The 20,653-nt window shown below is 43.3% G+C and overlaps 3 protein-coding genes across 5 annotated transcripts in view; all 3 read left to right on the top strand.

Moving 5' to 3' along the window:
• LOC128428563 (ras-related protein Rap-1b) overlaps positions 1–3,452 on the top strand; it is a 9,524-nt gene extending 6,072 nt beyond the window's left edge. For all 3 annotated transcript variants that reach the window (XM_053414767.1, XM_053414768.1, XM_053414769.1), the window contains exons 5-8: positions 23–163; positions 279–422; positions 592–684; positions 797–3,452. In XM_053414767.1, coding sequence (XP_053270742.1) covers positions 23–163; positions 279–422; positions 592–678 — 372 coding nt within the window. In that variant the 3' untranslated portion in view covers positions 679–684; positions 797–3,452. The remainder of the gene's footprint in view (positions 1–22; positions 164–278; positions 423–591; positions 685–796) is intronic.
• Positions 3,453–5,103: 1,651 nt separating this feature from the next.
• Positions 5,104–14,979, top strand: mdm1 (Mdm1 nuclear protein). The gene is made up of 16 exons (XM_053415494.1): positions 5,104–5,121; positions 5,756–5,855; positions 6,303–6,439; positions 6,518–6,713; positions 7,018–7,121; positions 7,214–7,351; positions 7,729–7,890; positions 8,759–8,877; positions 8,979–9,066; positions 11,294–11,511; positions 11,585–11,725; positions 11,900–11,982; positions 13,783–13,844; positions 13,979–14,144; positions 14,378–14,428; positions 14,873–14,979. The coding sequence occupies exons 1-16, from the start codon at positions 5,104–5,106 to the stop codon at positions 14,977–14,979; spliced, it is 1,890 nt and encodes a 629-aa protein (XP_053271469.1).
• Positions 14,980–17,069: 2,090 nt separating this feature from the next.
• On the top strand, positions 17,070–18,605 carry LOC128428988 (interleukin-24). Its single transcript, XM_053415262.1, has 5 exons — positions 17,070–17,252; positions 17,386–17,448; positions 17,544–17,693; positions 18,065–18,124; positions 18,256–18,605. Exons 1-5 carry the CDS (start codon positions 17,070–17,072, stop codon positions 18,376–18,378), a joined length of 579 nt encoding a protein of 192 aa, XP_053271237.1. The 3' UTR covers positions 18,379–18,605.
• The last annotated feature ends 2,048 nt before the right edge of the window (positions 18,606–20,653 follow it).

The following is a 20,653-nucleotide window of genomic DNA, read 5'->3' as shown; positions in this document are numbered from 1 at the left end:
GTGTGTGTCTGTGTGAGTGTAGGAGCAGTTCACGGCAATGAGAGACCTGTACATGAAGAACGGTCAGGGCTTTGCTCTGGTTTACTCCATCACAGCTCAGTCGACCTTCAACGACCTCCAGGACCTCAGAGAGCAGATCCTCAGAGTGAAGGACACCGAGGACGTACGATACAATCAAAACTTAATATATTTACTATTTTAAGAATGTATCACTGGTTTGAATTCATCAGCCTCCTGTCAGAGATTTCAATCGTACACATGTGATCGTGCGGCCGCAGGTTCCTATGATCCTGGTTGGAAACAAGTGCGACCTGGAGGTGGAGCGGGTGGTGGCCAAAGAGTCGGGCATCGGCCTCGCGCGCCAGTGGAACTCCTGCGCCTTCCTGGAGACGTCGGCCAAGAGCAAGATCAACGTCAACGAGGTGAGAGCTCACAGACCAGGACGAAGCTGTAAGCTGCATTAGGCCTAGATCAACTTAGCTTTAACTACAAGTTTGCATCTTAACTACCTTTTTTTAACTTTAGACTTTTACCCCAAATTCTGAAATCTGTTGTCTATTTTTGTTTGTGTGTTTGTGTGTTTGTGTGCAGATCTTCTACGACCTTGTGCGACAGATTAACAGGAAGAGTCCAGTTCCAGGAAAAACTCGCAAAAAGTCCACATGTCAGCTTCTCTAATGACAGGTGGGTGTGACCCGCTGACATCATCACTGACATCATCACTGACATCATCACTGACATCATCACTAGCTTCTTATTGTTCTTTATAAAAACTCTCGTTCTCTTCCTTCTCCAGTTTCCTGCTCATCTGACCGACAACCAACCAACCAACCAACCAACCAATCACAGGACATCTTCCAGCTGGTCACGCCCCCTTTAACCTCACCACACTGTTTAACGGAGACTGTTGACGTGGCGATGATGATGACCATGAAGATGTTCTCACAGGAATTAGAAACCAACTGCCCAAATTTAAACCACAGTTCCCATCATGCTCTCTGCTTGGCCATTTGGCGCTGGGGAGTGGCTTCTTGCTTTTTATGTTTCGATGTTTCTTTCCTTTGTTTTGCTTCCTTCTCATTCGCCAGCCGCTCACACACAGCTTGACCACGGTGGCGCCGCGGTTAACGTGTTGATGTTGCGTGTAACATGGCTGACTCTGTATGTGTGGCTCCGGTTGAACCTGTGGATCCACACAGTGAATATTATTATTATAATTATGCGTGAAAGGGTATAAGATGAAATTTATGTTTTTTACATTGGGGTGGGGGTCGGGGGGGTTGGGCGTGCAGCAGGTCGGCGTTGGCTCAACGCGTCGCTAACTTTAAGCTAACTTCAGTGACCACTATGACTCAGCATGTAAAGGGTTTGTTAGCCGAGCAGCTATTTCATTGTATTGCCATTAGTGGTGTGATAGCATTATGAGGCTATCCCCCCCCCCAAACATGATCGTAGCGTTGTTAGCATCGTTTTTAAATGAAATTAACGTGTCGTTTGGAATACCTTGTTATGTCAGGGAATGCTGATATTTCTATTTCAATATGAGATCAAAATGAGCTGGTTCATTAGCCACTGGATGCTAACAATGCTACACTTCTAAACAAACAGATAAAGGATAATAGCTGAAGGCTAGCTGGTTAGCAACACGATGAGCTGACTTCAGATCTGCTGCTCGGGGCGGACATGTTGCCTTTCGACAGCAGACTCACACTGGTCCAGTTCCTTAGCTCCGTGTGTGTTTGTGAGTGTGTGTTTTGTGTGTTTGTGAGTGTAAGTGAGTAACAATGATGAACTCGGCCAGTTTCTGTAACGTCCACTGGCCCGACATGGAGGAGGAGGGGTCGTATTTCCTGAGCAGGACACACAGAGAGTTGTTTCTGTGTCATTAACAATATTATTACCTGATTATTAATATTATTAACACATCTGAGAGGGAAACGCTGAGGAACTGCTCGAAGGTCCTGCTGGTCAACGCTCCCCTAACTGATGGGAATATAAGGAGCTGTCCCAACGTGATCAGGGAAACACTCTTGGGTTGGTCCTTCATGTTGCACGTGTGATCAGTCGGTGCAGCAAGTTATTTTTTGCACATTTTCGATTTGTATGAGAGCCCCGATGGAAACAACCGAAAAACTCTTTGCTAAAAAATGCATTGGTTCGGCTGCAGTGGAAAAGTTACGCCTGGATAATTAGAAAATAATCTCCACCAGCGTTCCTTCTTGATAATCCTACTTTGAGTTTTAACGGATCAGGACAAAATGGACAAATTCAAGCCTAACCCAAGTTTTCATGAAATGTGGCTCAAGTGCTACATTTACATGGAAACCGGACGATAAATATCGTTATCGTAGAATACCGCAGATACAGTTTTTGACATCAGTATTCTCCAAGGTTAAAAGAGTTGAGCTAATACCTCACAGCTGAAGTCGAAAGGGGGTTGGCCTTGTAGTTGAAGCCCCGCCTCCAGCGGACAGGGGGCGTGGTCAGTGAAGCAGCAGCCACAGAAAGCCTTTTGAAAACTCTGTCTTCTGTTTGAAATGTGAGTTCAGATCCCAGACAGCGTGTGCTGGACCAGTGACCTCTGTGAGTACTGCTGTGCACAGTGTTGGACCACCAGGAGAACTGCTGTCAGTACTCTGGTTCTCCCCCAGTACGTTCCGTCATGTAGCATGTTGATGTTTCTGTCAGTTCTCGGTCTGACCTCCGGGAGGTGCTGCGACAGTTTGCATGCCGAGCAGAAGCTTTCAAGAGAAAAGTCTTTGCAGCCGAGACGGTGCGGTCCAGCTGATTGCAGTGTTGGCAGAGTTAATGTAATGTGCAGTTAAAGTAAAAGCGATTGGAATGCCAGTGTGTTGATCACTGCCGAATGATTCCCACAGAAAAGTTAAGGGAATTGAAAACACCTTTCTGATAATCCATAAATTACATTTTTGCGTGGCTTGTTTACGTTGTCTTTCGAGTATGGTGTTTCTTTGCTGTATTCTTGAGTGTCAAGCCATAGAGTCTCATCACTGCCCCTTGTGGATAGATGGCCGAACATTCCCACTGCATCTACAGTAGTGTGTTTTCTTCCAGGCCACCAGGGGCAGTAATGAGCCGGTTCCGTACTCAAACAGTAACTTGGACGAGCCACATGAAGGTGACATTTATGGTTCATCGGACATCTTTTCAAATATTTTTTTTTCTGGTTTTGTAGCAGATAAAGAAGTTGTTTGTTTTATGAATGCAAAGGTTTCCGGGTACATTTAATTTGAACCTATTTTTAGCATTTGTAAACAGTATTTAAACACTGTAAAGAGATGAGGATATTTTAATGTTTATTAATTCGTTTATCAACATTTAGAATTTCTCCTGCAAAGTTTCTACATCTGCTGTACAAACAGTTATCAGTATATTAAAATATTCCAATTATATTAAAACATGCAGCCTTAATGCTGTTTATGAATGCTAAACACGTCCAGTTTAAATTAAACGTACCCACAGTGGACGACACATTCCCAAACAGGTTTTGCGTGATTAGTGCTCCTGTGATGGGAGAGCTCACTTTGCTCCTTGGCTCAACAGCCAATCAGATCTCAGCGTGGCTGCAGCTGTGACCAGCCTCATAGAAGCTACATTCATCTAATCCTAACGTCCCGATATGCTTCAGAGTAGCTAGGTTAACATTTTTAGCCAGAAGACCTTTGTGGTGTTCACATGGAAATGAACCGATGTAGAATAGGCCTGAGAATGAAGCTACAATTTTGCCGTAATCTCACGGTCCTGCCGTTGCTACTTAAATTGGGTGAGATGGTGTTAAAGTTGCAAAACTTGATAGATTCTGTTAAAAATAATTTGAGGAGCACTTCTGAAAGCACTTTTCCTCTGCTTCCAGACTTTGTGCTAAGCTAGGCTAAAGGACTCATATTAAACTAGTCAAAGAGATTCTCAAAGTGTCCGACTCTCATGTAGCTGCAGCATCGAGGTGGCGATCGCAGCTGCAGCCAATCACAACGATTCATTCACGAAAAGAAGAGATGATTATTGTTCCTCACTGAAATGAATCTGCTTCTTTTCCTCTGTACGGCATGATGACCAGTGAAATGTAAAAGAAACCAGTTCAACCACTGAAACATCAGGTTCAAAATACCACGTCCACTCCGCTGAATCTTTTCACTCCAGCCGAGGGGACGATTTCCGGACCTGGTGTCCACCTGGTTCGATTCCAGTCTGGATCAGGTCTAAACCTGGTCTGGACCTGGAACTGGTCTGAAGTGGTTTCTTCCAGAACAGCATCAGGAGGTCGGGGAGGGGGAGTGAGGGAGGGGGGAGGGGGTGAAGCCAAATGTAAAGTTAAAACTAAAAAGCCTTAAATGAATAAAAGTGGTGCAATTTTGTAACAACAAACTGTGACGTCAAGTTATTATGGATGGATGGATGGATGAATAGAGAGATAGAGAGAGAGAGATATGCATATCTAATCTAATAGATAAAAGGAGATTATTCTTATGATAATGAGGACGATCAGTGATCAGCTCAGAGATACATAGGAAAAGATGAGAGAATAACACTGTATGGTATATGTAGCAATAAACGTATGTCAAAGAGTAATAAATAAAAAAAAGTGGATAATATAATTTTTTTCTCTACACTATAAAAGTGCAGAATCACAGTAAATCCAAAGATTAATATTTATATCGATCTACTGTAATTCAACATTCATTATATACTGTAACGTGTATTGTGGTATATAAAGTATTTAATATAATGTTAGTTAGTGCAGAATATGAGCAAATATTTGACAAAGTAGTATAATGAATTGTGATTTTAATAACTTTGGTAGATACTTTATTTATTTATTTTACTACAGATAATAATCGAGCAGGAATTAAACTCTGACGCTGGTGACGTCACTCGTAGAGCGACGCTGAGCTGCCATGGCAACGGCGTCATCAGCAGAAGCTCGGTCGAGCCGCTGGTCGCTGGTTGGTCAGTTAGTTAATCAGTTAGTTAACCAGTTAGTTAACCAGTTAACTAGTCGTTACACGTTGAACCAGCTCGTTAACACGGGTCACCTGCTCGCCACGTCATGAGGGGTCGCGTGAGGTCAGCGGTGACAGCGTCATGACGGTTCGCTTCAAGGTAAACACCCACAGCTGTTAGCTTCAGCGACAGGTTAGCATCAGAGCTAACAGGCGAACAGAGTGTGTGTGTGTGGGGGGGGGGGGGGGTGGAGTGAGACCTGTTGACCGGACACGAGCAGACAGACCCCCCCCCCCCCCCCCCCGCTGAATCCAGATTAATGTGAGTTAATCTGATCAGAGATAATCCAGCTGCTCAGGGACGGATGGTGAACGGGTATATGAATGAATGAATGAATGAATAGATAGATAGATAGATAGATAGATAGATAGATAGATAGATATAAATCATTAATCAGTTGCCAATAATTCATTTAACTTTCCTGTCAATCTTCTCATTGATTAATTGACTCGTCTTTCAAACTGTAATTTATCAGTATTGTCGTCATTTATTAAAAATAAGATGAGTCTCTAATGATGTAAAGTGTGTTTACTCTATAGATGTATTATCCAGGATAAACAGGCTGTTCTCACTTTAGGGGATAAAGGGTATATAGGGAGTGTGTATGTACATGTATACAATGATGTCACTGTCGGTGAAGCTACATGATGCAAGCAAAAGTGAAAAGTTCATCATTCAAACCTTGTGTGTGTTTGTTTGTTTGTTTGTGTGTTTGTTTGTTTGTTTGTTTCAGTGTCGGAGTGAATACCAGAAGAGCTACAGGGTTTCCCGCTCCAGGAGTGAGTCTCCTCAGCGCTGCGCCCCATTGGCCGGCCTCCGCTCCGACCACATGAGTAAGAACCTTTTACAAACGTTAGTGTGGTCGGCTCCTCTTCTTCATCCTGAGATCCGTCACGAGTTGGAAACCTCATCATCACCTCCACTCGCTCACTGGGAAGCTTCCTGACATTTTACTGGGAGGCTGCAGGAAACTGGGACAATTGTTCTCACATACAAACTCTCCAGAACATTTCAGGACAATATCTGGACTTCAGGTCATGTCTCAGAGCTGCTTTATCTCATGTATGAATATGCAGACATGTTTTAACTTTGAAAAGGTTTCACCTCTGGATACAGGTCGTGACCTTTGATACTCGTAGGTTCACACCTGAGCCACAGACTGTGGGTGAGAAACGTTCTGCTGTTAGTCGATGGATTTAAAAATAGACTTCAGGGGTCAAACCAAAACAAATGTCTGCGTTTGAAAATAACTGTTTGTTTCTGTGATGTTTGTGTCTCAGGAATCTGCAGAGATCCAGTTCTGCAGCGGCGGAAGAGACTTGATCCTGGAGGTCTCACTCAGTCCTGGACTGCTCTGTCCTGTGCGTCCGACCCACAGCGCCCCCTAGCTGCTCCGACTGCTCACACTCACAGTAAAGTGCCCTTTAATGGTAGTCAGTGGAGCTTTGCATGTCAGCATGTGGGAGTGTAGGTTCATGAAGTGTTTAATCAATAGAGTTCTTCTTCAGCCTCTCAGAGTCGCTCAGGCCACAGGAAGGATCCTTCCCCAAAACCTCCAACGCCTCCTGAAGCTCCAGCAGGACCAGAACCTCCAGCAGGACCAGAACCTCCAGCAGGACCACGACCTCCCGCAGGACCAGAACCTCCAAAAAGATGTTCTGCAAACTCTGGATCATCAGGAGAACCGGGAGCGACGGGAAAATCAAGTGAATATCGATCACAGACATTCCTCAGTTTAATAAGTGGATGTATTCTTTCAGTTGTTCAGACTCTGAGATCAAAATTCAATGTGAACTAAACAGATGAATAAAGTCTCAGCTTTGACTCAAGCAGGTTTACATCGATATGGAAATATATTAAGATTAAAGATAAAGGTTTTAAACATTTTGAGCCTGTCTACACAATCTGGACTTGAACACAGCTTCACTATCGTCCTACACCGGCCTCCACTCTGTTGATACTGACGTCATTCTAAAGAATATGATTTCAAATATTCTGTCTCCTCAGCAAAGCTCCACCCCTCGCAGCTCCACAGCCAATCACAGGCCAGCCGCCCCTTGTCAGCAGCACCTGATGGACGGCAGCTCTCAGCCAATGAGGTGAGCTGCATAAACTTGTTTCTATTATTGTGCTCAAAACCAAAACATGGAAATAAGAAAAAATAATAACTATGAATTGGCTCGTGTGACAGGTTGAACAAGCTCTGCGCTGGAGGGCGGGGCTGAGGTCAACAGGTCAAAGGTCAGGAGGTCACCGGACAGAGTACAACCGACAGTTCAGCTGGAAGAAACCAGTAACTTCTGCTTCACCCATACTGAAGGCAGAACAGGTACTATACTCACTAATACTCATTAATACTAACTATACTCACCAATACTATTTAATACTCACTAATACTCATTAATACTAACTAATACTCACCAATACTCCTTAATACTCACTAATGCACCAACTACTACAAACACTGCACCTGATAATTTCTAACATAATAATCAATAATGAAAATAAGTGTGTGCTGTTGAAAGTCATGCAGTTCAGGATTGTGTCCACTAGGTGGAGGTAGACTCTTTACTTTCACACTAGTTGAACTGAACTCCTCTGTCTATTGATGCGACCGGTGATTTTATTGATGAGTTATTCAGTCGTCACAGTTGATGATTCGTTTTTGAGTGACAGCCCCCCCCCCCCCCCCCCCCCCCCCTGCAGGCGCTGTATTCCAGCAGCAGGTGTATCCCCCCCTTTAAGAAGAACCCAGTCTCAATGGAAACCGAGTATCAGCAAAACTTCCAGGGTGTGGCCCCTCCCACTGGACCCCCCCTTCTGAAACATCTGGAACATCAGAGAATCCCACTGTTCCACACGTACACGGTACACACACACACACACACACACACACACACACACAGAGTTGTCAGGGAGAGTTTCTCTTAACCACCGTTACAACTTATCTAGAACATAGACCTAAACTAACTTTAGCCTAAACCTTAAAACATGTCTACACCTTCCTTTTTCTGAATTATATTATAGGAACTTAATTCAACACACACACACACACACACACACACACACACACACACACACACACACACACACACACACACACACATACACACACACACACTCTCTCTCTCTCTCTCTATTTGTGGTGATGTAGTTTTGCTGACTTACATTTTATTTCTAGATGTGTGAGTTTGTGTTTGACCTCATTTCTACTGAATGATTCTGTTCATATTAACAGTTGATGTCAAAACGCTGTGACTGAGACAAATCTTTGAATCATTGAATCTTCTTGTTTCTTTGAATCTTGCAGCTACAGTTCCGGCGCTGGCCTCAGGTTGTGTGGACTGAGTTGTGTAGTAACCGTGTTAAGCAGCTCCTCAGACCAGTCTTCTTAAAACCACTTGTAGCTGCAGGCGCCAGACGTTAGACAGACGTCAGTTTGAAACCAGCAGAGACTCCCAGTGTAAGATGGGCTCATGGACTCTTTGTCCTGTTGGGACATGGACCAAACAAAAGAAATCAAAGAAGACGTTAAATGAAAGTTTTTCAGAGATGGTTCCTGTCCGGTTGTTTGTTCATGTCTCTGATCCGATTGTTTCAATTACTGATTTGATGCAGACGCTTTGTTTAACTCATTCAATAAGTAGTATCATGTGCAACAATAACAAAAACATCTGGAACAAATCCAAACTTTCTGGTTCCCGCTTCTCAAATTCTGTCTGTTTTTAATCTGTAGAGCAACAAAAAGAGGAGGGAGGAGTCTCAGAAGATGCTCCGCCCCAAACACAATGACCCCGCCTCTCAGGAAGATGACATCAGAACTCCTCCCCCTCCTCAGATGCAGAGAGGTCACAGGTGTGTTTTTATGTGTGTTTGTTTGTGTGTTCTCCACGTTTGTTTGTTTGTGTGTTTGTGTGTGTTAATATGTTTGATGCGTGTCATCTGTGTGTTGACAGAACGTTGACAGAGTATGAGTCCAGCTTTCGTTCTCCCCTCTACAGGATCCCAGAAGAAGGCGGGGCCATGGAGGGTGACACCCCTCAGGTCAGGTTCAGTTGTGACATCACAAGTATCAGTCTCAAGTATCTGAGTCTAAACATGACGGACACAACGTGAGGTCGTGTTTATTATTTCACCTTTCAGCATTTCTTAATCTCACCTGCACATTTGAACATTTTCAATCTTTGTTGTTTTATTCCCGTTGTTTTGTTTAATCGTGTAAATAAATGACAGAAATCAAATCAGATGAAAATAGGGGCTCGATATGTAAAGACCAAAGTTCTCTGTGGGAGGTTCCATCTCCAGAGGTGTGAAGTTGATCTGACGCTGTGAACAACACGTGTGTGTTTATGTGTTTAAACAACTCTCGACTCATCTTTCTAATATTTACATCACAGAGAACAGAACCAGGATCCGATCTGACACGTGGATCATTGAAAATGTGCACGTGGGTCTTAAAGCTTCTGTGTTGGATGAAGTCGATATTAGAAGCTGCTGTTCTGTCACATCTCAGGCAGGAACTCATTTGTCTCATTACTCCAACACAACATCAACGCACAATAATGTCACATTCCCGTAAAGAAGTGGAAGCGAAGGTTGTAGCTGAGTTCGACTCGACGTGAATCTGCTCAGCGTGACGCCATCTTCAGTCCCTAAGTGTTTCTTCTTCTCCTTCTTCTGACTGATTATTTACTTACACACTAATAACTTTTAATTTTCTAGGTCGTACTTTTAGTGTGTCTGTGTGTGTGTGTGTGCGTGTGTGTGTGTGTGACTGACAGTGTGTCGTTTCCCTGAAATGAAGCTGTTGTGGTTTCACCGCTGACACTCAGCACTTGGGTTTTCCATCAGCCACACACACAAATACACACGCACACACACACACACACACACACACACACACACACATCTTGTGGAAAGTGTCGTTACTGAGACTTTTCACTTTTCTGACTCCACAAATCTCTCGGTGTTTTCTGAAGCTGCAGCAGAAACTGATTCTGCAACAAGTAGTTTGTGGTTTAGCTGTAAAATATCAAGACTCAATTACCTCTGTCTTCAAGGTTTCATAACTCCATCGACCGGTTCTTTTTATAATAAATGTGTTCTGGTGTTTGACTCCAACATCTGGATCCACATCGGTCAAGCTCTGGTTTTCTCAGTTTCCTTGTAAAGAACTCGACTGACCTCAGCTCGTCCTTCAGCCTCGAATGAGACGTTGACAATTACATTTTTTAGAATATTTCATATTTCATATTTTCCTTCAACATTTCCCATCAGCCCCAGAGATTCAGGGGCTAAGCGTGAGGGGCGAGCGAGGCGAGTCAGGGAGCGAGTCAGTTGTGAACGCTGCAGAAGCTTCGAGACGTTCAGACGTTATAAGAGAGCGTCGTCAGAATCCCGAGGTCGGACAGGAAGTGACATCAGGCCTCGCTCTTGGTTTCTTTGTTTGAAGTTTCAACATCGTTTAAATCAAATCTCCTGATTTTCTACAAATTTGTTGCAGCAACATTCTCATGATCTTTTATTTGATCGTTCTTATAAGACGCATGAACAGAGCTGTCATGAAGTCTCATGTTTGTTTATTTAATTAAACATTAAATGTTGTGACAACATAGAAATAAAACAACTCCATGAAACTCGGCCAGGAGTCGATGAATCCGTGGGCGAGGAGCCGGCGTCCGATTGGCCTGCGGTGAGTCAGCTGACGTCAGCAGCTTCAGAGGAAGCGTGTCACAGGTTCACAGCTCGCGTTGGTCTGAGGTTTGAGACGCAGCCTGAGGTGAGCGCTGAGCACGGGGTCGGGGGGTCTCCAGGATCTTGACGGGGGTCAGGGTCGGGTTGGTGTGACTGTTTACCAGAACTCACAGGAGGAGGCGTCGAGCTGCCACTCAAGTCAAGTGACACAGAAGTAGATGGATTATTAAATTAACGATTTAATATCGAACTTCACAAACCATTTTATAACTTCACCTTTCTTCCTCTGTCCAGAAATGAAGCCAAAATAACTCAGATGCAAACGCTCCCATCTTGTGTTGGTGAGCTCTCGACCAATCACGAGTCAGTCTCACCTGTCAATCATGACGTCTCAGCCTGTTTTTATATCATCAAATAACTAATGAAAAACAAACATCCGTGAGATAAGAACTAAAATGACAGAAGCCATCTTTAATCAGTATTTTCTTTGATTCATATATATATATATATATACATATACAGTATATATACAGTCGTATGTGTATAACCCAGTTGTGTATTGTGTGTTTGTGTCCAGCTGACGGAGCTGAGGCAGCGGGCGGCGTCGTACCGCAGCCGGGCCTGGGGAGCCAACTTCTGCAGAGACCACCTGAACCAGCTGCAGTCGGAACACAACGCGCTGTGGGAGCCCACGGACTCGTCCACCGACCCCCCCACCCCCCGCCTGACCTTTGACCTGGGCCCGGAGCCCGACAGCCGCAGCACTTCCTGTGTGGAGGCTCTGGACCTGGACAGGTGAGAAACCTCTCCGCTGGAAACTAGTGGATTTGTCTTCGCAGCTCTCAAAACGTCTTGTGTGTGTTTGCAGTCGCTCGTCGAACTCCAGTCAGAGGTCGTCTGTCCTGGGCTCAGCAGAGACACACAAAACAAACAAAAACACAAAAACAAACGCACAAACACCTCTAGTGGAGAGACGTTCAGCATGGGAGGAGGAAGAAAGTGAAGACGAGTAAGTTCTTCACCTCAGTTTCTGCTCGACTTTAACTCCATCGTTATTTGAATCACCTCAGTTCAGATGATGATCAACACATTGTCTTGTTTATTTGTGTGTGTGTTTCTGTGTGTGTGTTTCTGTGTGTGTGTGTGTGTGTGTGTGTGTATGTGTTTGTGTGCGCGGGTGCAGGGACGAGGGGAGGTTAACAACTCCCAGGCTGAAGATGAGACCAGTTCAGAGAACTCACCACGACCTCACCACACCTGCCACAGGTACACACACACACACACTCATGCAGGGTTCCCACGGTACCTGGAAAACATGGAAAACATGGAATTTATTTTTTCATTTTCCAGGTTTGGAAAAGTCATGGAAACTGAGCAAAAGTGAACACTTCCATGGAAATTGAAACAGTTATCCTGGAAAATTGTATTGGATGATGTGTAAAATAGTAATAAAATGAAACTATTGAGCACAGAATTAAGATAAGTTTATAAAAACCCTTTACATGTGAACAGCTCTTACTGTAGATAGAAATGGATGATCCCATGTTGTAGAACATGCTCTTGGCATCCTATCTGGTGTATTGGATGTTGGAATTTGGTGAGGCAACCTGGTGATATGGACTTTAAAAGTATAGTTTCGGATTGGTGGACTTCGGGAATAATAACCGAGAAACATTACTCGCGATCTCAATAGAAGGGTCAAATACATGCATTTCCAAGCCAACACGGGAGCCTTGACATCTACAGTGAAACTTCTTATGCAAGTTTATCCTCAAATGTAAGAAGCTGTGTTTTAACTGTGTGATAAACCTGGGTTTATCAACGTTAGTTAGTAACCTGTGCAATCTTGCTAGCTAGCAAGCTGCAACTTGCTAGCTAGCAGCTTACACTAGAATTGTTGACGTAATTTTTACCTTGCTTTTAAAATACTAGAACTATGTTCGATCCCCATATGTATTTCACTCATTGACTTTTCCTAAAACCGTGTTATTCAACACATTTAGGGGAGTTTGTTTTGAATTTGGATTCATTAATGATGGTTAGCAAGCACATGCAGTGCAATCTTGCTAGCCAACATTCAGCTTGCTAACTAACTAGCTAGTGTTGGCTAGCTTGCGTTGCTAGCTAACTACCAATACATTTTCACATTAGGCTGTGACATTACTTCTATACTAGTTGACATGACCAGTCTAGTCTTGATAAATTTTGTAACATTCATTCTTATATCTACTTTTAGCTATTTTGTGATTTCTCGTTTTTTCTTTAAAAAAAATGATACTACTAAATAGGAACATTTGGGGTGAGACATTTTTGAGGTTGCTGTACTGAGGAACCACAGGGGAACCAGCCTTATGTTTTTCCTTTTAGGTTCATTAGTTTGATTTACAAAAGCTTTTACAGAGTAAGGGTAGGCATATTACCTCTTCTACGTAAAACTCATAATCTCAAATGTGTGATGCATTACAGGAGTGAGTGACAATGACACGCTGTAGATTCAGGATGAGGAAGAGAAGAGGGGAGAAGATGAAAGAGGAGGATACAAGAGTAGAGGATGACAGAGGAAAAGGGAGAAGAGTGGAGAGGAGTTGAGAAGAGTAGGAAGAGAAGACATGAGCGGACACGAGAGGGGAGGTGTGGAGAGAAGAGGACAGGATGAGATAGGAGAGGAGTGGAAGAGAGAACAAATATCAATCCCAGTGCTCATGTGTCTCAAAGTTCCCGTTCAATAAATTGTTGTTCATCTACAGATTGTTGCATTATTTCATGCATTGATATATCAATAAGACATAATCTCTAAGCATTTACAATGTAGACTTGACTGGCTCATCTTTTAAATCAAGTTAGTAGTCAGGTGTCCTAGGGGGTTGTGTTTGTGAGGGGAGGGGGGCGCGGAAAGCTTCAGGGGCCTATAGATCATTACTTAATATGGTACCTGGAAAATCAGGAGGTAGCATGGAATTTTTTTTCAAGGCAAGCGTGGGAACCCTGTCATGAACTCACACCTCACACACACCTCACACACACCTCACACACACCACAGACCACTGATATCTGTGTGTCCTACAGGAGGCGCTATACTAGTGGGAACAGTGAAGAGCAGCGATGAAGCGTCTCTGAACAATCAGCAGGTTTGTTGAACACAACTTATTAATAAAAACATTATTATAAACTAGAGTTTAAAGTTTGAGGGTTTTATAAGAGTCATGTGACTGGATCATGTGACACGTGACTGGATCATGTGACATGTGACTGTTTTGGGCAGATGGAGGCGTGGTCTGAGAACAGTCGCCCCCACCGCCCGTCACCAGCCTCTAAACCAATCAGGACAAAGCAAACGTCTCCACCCACAGTAGCCCCGCCCCTCCAGCTCCCGCCCGCGCTGCACTGCATCCAGGGAACGCTGAGACACCCCGACTTCCAACACAACGGTGAGCACACGGACCAACAAACAAACAAACAAACAAATGAAGGAACTAACAGACTAATTGAGTCTCGAACACACAACTTAATGTTCTAAACTCACAAACATCCTCACAGGAGACAACAAAGACAAACACGTGATAAAACACTGCAGCACCAGAGTCTCATGGTGATGAGTGAATATTAAGAGTTTATTAAAGGTGACTGAAGCAGCTGACTGATCAGGTCTGTTCCTCCTCAGGGGATCTGGGTTCCAGGCTCATGGAGCTGCAGAGTTCAGGAGACGATGAAGGTGAAGATCTTAAATCAAACTGTTGAAGCAGCAGCTGGATGAGAGTGAGTCTGGTGTGTGAGTGTGAAGAGAGAGTTTCCTCTTCTCTCCCTGAGCGTCTGTTCTCTCTGCTGAGTGGGTTCCATCTCCTGAGAGAACAACTGACTGAGAGTCACAGACACAACCAGCTGCAGCTGAAGAGTGAAGCTGAACTGGGATCAGTTAAAAACACTCTGAAGTTATTAACAACCAGAGTTTATCTCCACGATTCAGCAGGAAACTGTTTTCAGAATTCTGAACAGAGTTTGGTGGATTTGTTAGGAAGCAGAGGATCATGGGTAATATCCACTGTGTCAGTTCAGTGAGGCGACTCAGAACCTACAGGGTTAATCCCCCTGTGTGGCTGCAGGGGGCGCTGCTGCTCAGTCACATCCTGTTCTCATTAACACTGTTTTAACTCTTCAGACCGGCTCTCAGTGATGTCATGGCGTTCGGCCGCCTCGTGCTCCGCGGCGTCCGGCGTCCTGGAGCGAGCTCAGAGGAGAAGAGAGGGCTTCTGGGGGAAGAGATGACGACCCCCCCCCCCCCCCCCCCCACATCGCTCAAGATCAATTTAAAACAGAATATTTTATGTCTAGAATCAAGTATTTTTATAGTTGAATTGTTAATTATCAGTTTTTGTAGTTTATGTTTTAATGAATGTAACGATCGTGTGAGGTTTGTGTTCATGTTGTGTTACTTTGCAGAGATTAAAGAGACACAAACACCAACTGGTCTTCGACTCGTCGTCTTTACAAACTGATTGAAAACGTGAAGAAGCTTCTTCTCACTCGTCAAAGTCAAATCACAACGTCACAAAGAAGCTGAACCTGCTGTCAATTCACTTTCTATTTAATATTTGTTTTTAAATTTCTTATGATCGTCTTATTTACTTTGGATTACGACCAAAAACTGAGGAAATAACCCGGTTGTGTGGTCACAGCAACTTTGACCTTTGACCTTTATGATAGAATCATAAACTACACACACACACTCACACTCACACTCTCACACACACACAGCTTTGCATTGTTTGCTCTGGTATATTGTTACGAGGGGAATTCACAGTCATCTGCTTTATCTGCTCTTGATCCCTGACTGAGTGTGTAGATGTTGTGTGTGTGTTGTGTGTTTGTCTAGTGGCCCAGTGGAAGTAGTTGCCAGGTAATCCGTCCTCCGTCTGAGGAAGTGCTGACGACATTCATGGAGAAATATTTAAAGGTGTGTGTGTGCGTGTGTGTGTGTGTGTGTTTCAGGAATTTTTCTATTAATTCCCATTGAAAAGAATCTAAGCTGTGTGTCATCTGTTAATTGCGTCACTGACTTCACACGTGAGACGATCAGATTCCCCTCGTGAAATCGTTTCTGGATCATTTCCAAGCTTCCAGCCGCTCAGGTCAGTGTCAGGTCTGTGGTTCCACTTCCCCGTCGCTGCCCCGGCTCCGATCACACAACCCGCTGCACAACGAGCTGCACAACGAGCTGCACAACGCGCTGCACAACGCGCTGCAGCAGCCGATGAGTCACATCATGAAAATCCTGATTTGATGAGTTTACGGAACCAATAAAGAAGATTAGTGCAAAAATTACAAAAGAAGTATATGAGCTATTTATTGAGTTGAAGGTGAAACTACTCGTTTAAATCAATATTTCTGAACCTTGCTCGGCGATGATTACCCCCCCCCCCACACACACACACACACACTGTTTAAATGTGACTGTCAATCAAAAAGTCTCAGATCTTGTTTGATCGAAGTCATATCTGAGTCTCAGTTTTTGCAAAGTCGAGATTATCCTGAAAAAAATATAGAAAACACAATCGACCCCGACACTTTGTTCTTCTCTCTGCAGGTTTCATGCTTTTTATATTCATCTCTTTTATTGTTTATCCAGATGAATCTAATGATTTCTTTATGTCCACCTGATATTTACAAGGAAACGTTTCCACGGTCACGTCACATCTCACTTTACAATTATTGTTGTTGAAGTTGTCGCTTGATGAGACAAAACAAATCTGGTGTTCAAACATCAGAGCGACTGGATTTTTTCTGAGGGAAGTGTATTTAGTGACACACACACACACACACACACACACACACACACACAGAAGAGGAAGTGATGTCATCGGAGAAGAACAATTAAAATGCTAATTGTGAAACTTGACAACTAAATTTTTTGTCGACGTCACAGTTTGAGTGACAGTTAATTTCCTCTTTATGTTATTGACAGTAAAAAGGTTTTGTACCAGCTCAGCACTGACCTGTGTGTGTGTGTGTGTGTGTATGCGTGTGTGTGTGTATGTGTGTGTGTGTTTGTGTGTGTGTGTGTGTGTGTGTGTGTCTTGGGGTTTTTCTGGTTACCTGTCCTATATTCCTGCAGAGTGGGCGGAGGCTGGATGTGTATAAAGACTCGGGCCCGGCGCTGTCATTCACATCAGAATCCTCTGACAGGTGAGATCGATCATTTCCTGTTGATCATCACTTTTATACTTTATGTCTTTTTACTTTATGTCTTTTATACTTTATGTCTTTTTACTTCATCCTGATCTTCTGTCTGTTTCTGCTTCAGGTGAAAACGTCTCTCTTCTGAAAGGATCCTCATCGTTCATCTGACAGACATCAAGATGAAACTCTCCCTCGCCTCACTCGCCCGCTCCGTCCGTCCAGCAGCCGCCATGTTCGTCCTGCTGCCGCTGCTCCTGATTGGCTGGGCCGAGCAGGGCGCCGCCCACCCTGTGGACCGGCCGCTCAGCCAGGCGCTGAGGAACAAAGAGACGTACCGGGCCGTCAAGGATGTGTCCAAACACGTGAGTCTTCATCCAGCTGTAAAATGATTTTCATATATATTCTGACTTCAAGAAGAATCCAGATAAATGAAACGTCTTGATGCTGATCAGAGTGTTTGTGTGTTTGTGTGTTTGTGTGTCTGTGTGCGTCCAGGCTCAGAGTTTACAGACGGACGACGACTCCAGCATCCGACTGATGACTCAAGTCAACGACCAGGTGAGGAAGAACTCCAAGAGCGCCCCCCCGCCCAACACACACACACACACACACACACACCCCCCCCGCTGACCTTTGACTCCTCCCTCCCTCAGGACCACCTGAAGATCTGCTGCCTCCACGCCAACATCCTGGACTTCTACCTGCGCAACGTCCTGGTGACACGTGACAACCAGCATCCCAAGATGCACCGGCTGAAGACCGACCTCACCCGGGTCAGCGACGACCTTCAGACCCAAGGCTGCGTAAGTGTCGACCCCGGGGTCACTGGGGTCACCGCACCCCCGCCTCCCCCGCCTCCCCCGCCTCCCCCGCCGTGTTCCTACGCTGCAGAAAAGAGACTGTGATGAAAACTGGTCCTTTGATCAGATGCTCATTTAAATGATGAGACAGAGAAACGAGAACAAACGTCTTTATTCTCGTTTTGAAACTCAACTCATTTTCAAACAGACGGAGTTTGTGTGTTTGTGTTTGTGCAGCGTTGAGCTCGTGTGGTGAAGTTTGACTTATCGTAGAATCTGTGGTGTCGGTGAGAGAAAGTGAACTGATAACCATCTGCTAACGCTCTCTCTCTCTCTCTCTCTCTCTCTCTCTCTCTCTCTCTCTCCTGGTTCAGAATGTGACTCACTACCAAGACCATCTCCACGCGGTCGAGTTTCGCAAGAAGCTCAACAAGGTGAGAGAAGCTGCTTCTGATTGGCCGAACTGAGGTCACTGCAGATCCGTTTAAAGACCAAGCTCCTCCTCTTTGTGAATGTTTTCAGTCTCAAGTCGACTTCTGTTTCTAACGTGTTTCTCTCGTGTCAGATGGAGGGCGAGCGAGGGATCAACAAAGCCATGGGAGAGATAGACATCCTCTTCACGTACCTGCAGGATTTCTGTATCCATGTGAAGAACTCCATCACCGCCGCCACCACCGCCGCTCTCTGAGGCCCCGCCTCCACCGAGCAGAGACGTCTCCTACTCAACTATTTATCACCTTTTATACGTCCACTTTTATACTCTAACTTATTCATATATTTAATTTGAGAAGTATTTAACAGTTTTTTATATTTATGAGAACTCGGTTGTGACTGATTACTTATTGATCTGTTTATTGATCAGAATGTCTGATACCGGAGGATTCTGGTATCGATCTGTTGCCATGTTATTGGCTGAATGCCACAGTTTGTAAAACTGATACTGAAAAAATACTGTTTCAACATTTTACCTGATAATAAATAAAGTTGGATTCAAATATGAAAGTTGATTTTTATCTTTTTTGTGCTGAAAAAAAAAGTTTTTGTTTTAACTGTGAACAAAACGTTGCTGATTCAGACTCAAGATTCAAAATGGTTGAATTTCTGGACTGTGAATAAAGATGGACGACAGCTCCTGTTACCGGCTGCAGGTCCTAAACTCCGCCTCCTCCGTGTTAGCAGCTGTGACATGAATCACACAAAAGATATCAACATACATAAATCAGCTGCAAACAAAACTGAACCTCAAACCTCTGTCGGGGCTAGAAAGTAACTAAATACATTTAGTTACTAGTTACTTTTCAAACAAATTATTATCAGATACTTTATGGCTACTTTATAATGGGAGTGTAACACACACAAAAGCACACACACACACACACACACAAACACACACACACACACACTGACCTATAAATCAAACTGGTGCAGAAATCTTCAGAAACCACAAATTCATGAAACCTACTTACCTACTTTCACTGGTGTAGGTTTGTTTCTCGACTGTGTGTGTGTGGGTATGTGTGTTTGTGTTTGTGTGTGTGTTTGGTTGTGTGTTTGTGTGTGTGTGTGTATGTGTGTTTGTGTGTGTGTGTTTAGTTGCATCAGTCAACGAAGTTTGACTCAGAATAAAAGTGAAAAGTTTTAACATCAGTTTTTGCTTCATGTTTCACACGTTAGACATTTAGACAGGAAACAAACAACAAACAAACAAACAATCAAACAAACAAATAAACAAATACTTTCAGCACTGGAGCCACATGACTCAGTTGATGACGATACGTCAGACTTTATGTCACACAAAGTACTTTAATAACACAAAAAACAATCACACAAAACAAACAATAAACAGGAAGTGAAGAAACTCTCATAGATCTCAAACATTGGAAAAGAGAAAAAGACAAAGTCAGGAAATAAAAAGATGAAATAATCAAATATTTAATGAAATGATGAAATGGATAAAACAAGAAGAAAATAAAACTGAGCAATAATTCAAAAGTTGAATATTCAGGGAGACATTTCCTAAACATTCCCCCTAAATAAAGATAAATAAATAACATGACATTTTAATCCTGATCAAAATCAACTTTGACCTTAAGTATAACTAAAATAAAGAATATATTATAAAACTAAAGCTGAGATTCTGTTACATCGCCAATTAATTTTAATGTCCTGTAATTAAGAAATAATCGTTGTTGCATAACGAGACAAAATAAATCACACACACACATACATACACAGACACACACGCACACACACAAACACACACACACACACACACACACACACAAACACATACATACACACACAACTCACTCACACAAACACACCCAAGTTCATTTACCAAGGATCTACCTGTGTGATGTCATCACTGGGGATTTCCCACACAGGTGACACAAGTTTTTCCGTGTGCGTGTCTGTTTCTGTGTGTGTGTGTGTGTGTGTGTGTGTGTGTGTGTGTGTATGTGTGTGTGTGTGTGTGTGTGTTATAGGGATCTATATTTAGAACCCTGAACTATTAATAGAAACTCGCCCAAAAAAAGAGCTGCAGCTCTGAGGATCTGTGTGATCTTATCATGTGTTTGTATGAAGACATCAGATCATAGACATCATATGAATATATACAGTCTATATATATAAATAAATTCAGTCTATATATGAATATCTACAGTCTATAATCCAGATTGATCAGATTTCTGTCTTTATGTCTTGTTTAATCTAATAAAGGGAGAAAATAAACAAAAAGTCTAAAACAATGTTTAAACCCATATTTTGCTCTTTGACCAAAACATTATAATTCTGACATTTTTAAAGAAAATTCTATATTTATAGAGTTTTGAGCTCCAAGTTCAGGCCTCAGGTTTTTAAACTACAGTTCCCATAATTCAGAGCTCGGTGAAAGACTCGAACAGCTGAAAAAATGATGGTGGCGCTAAATCTCAAGTTACAGCATCAGCAAATGTATCACG

Source organism: Pleuronectes platessa, chromosome 22 (assembly GCF_947347685.1).
Source record: "Pleuronectes platessa chromosome 22, fPlePla1.1, whole genome shotgun sequence".
NCBI lineage: Eukaryota > Metazoa > Chordata > Actinopteri > Pleuronectiformes > Pleuronectidae > Pleuronectes > Pleuronectes platessa.
The sequence above is the reverse complement of the archived record's forward strand: the minus strand, read 5'-3'. Positions and strand labels throughout refer to the sequence as shown.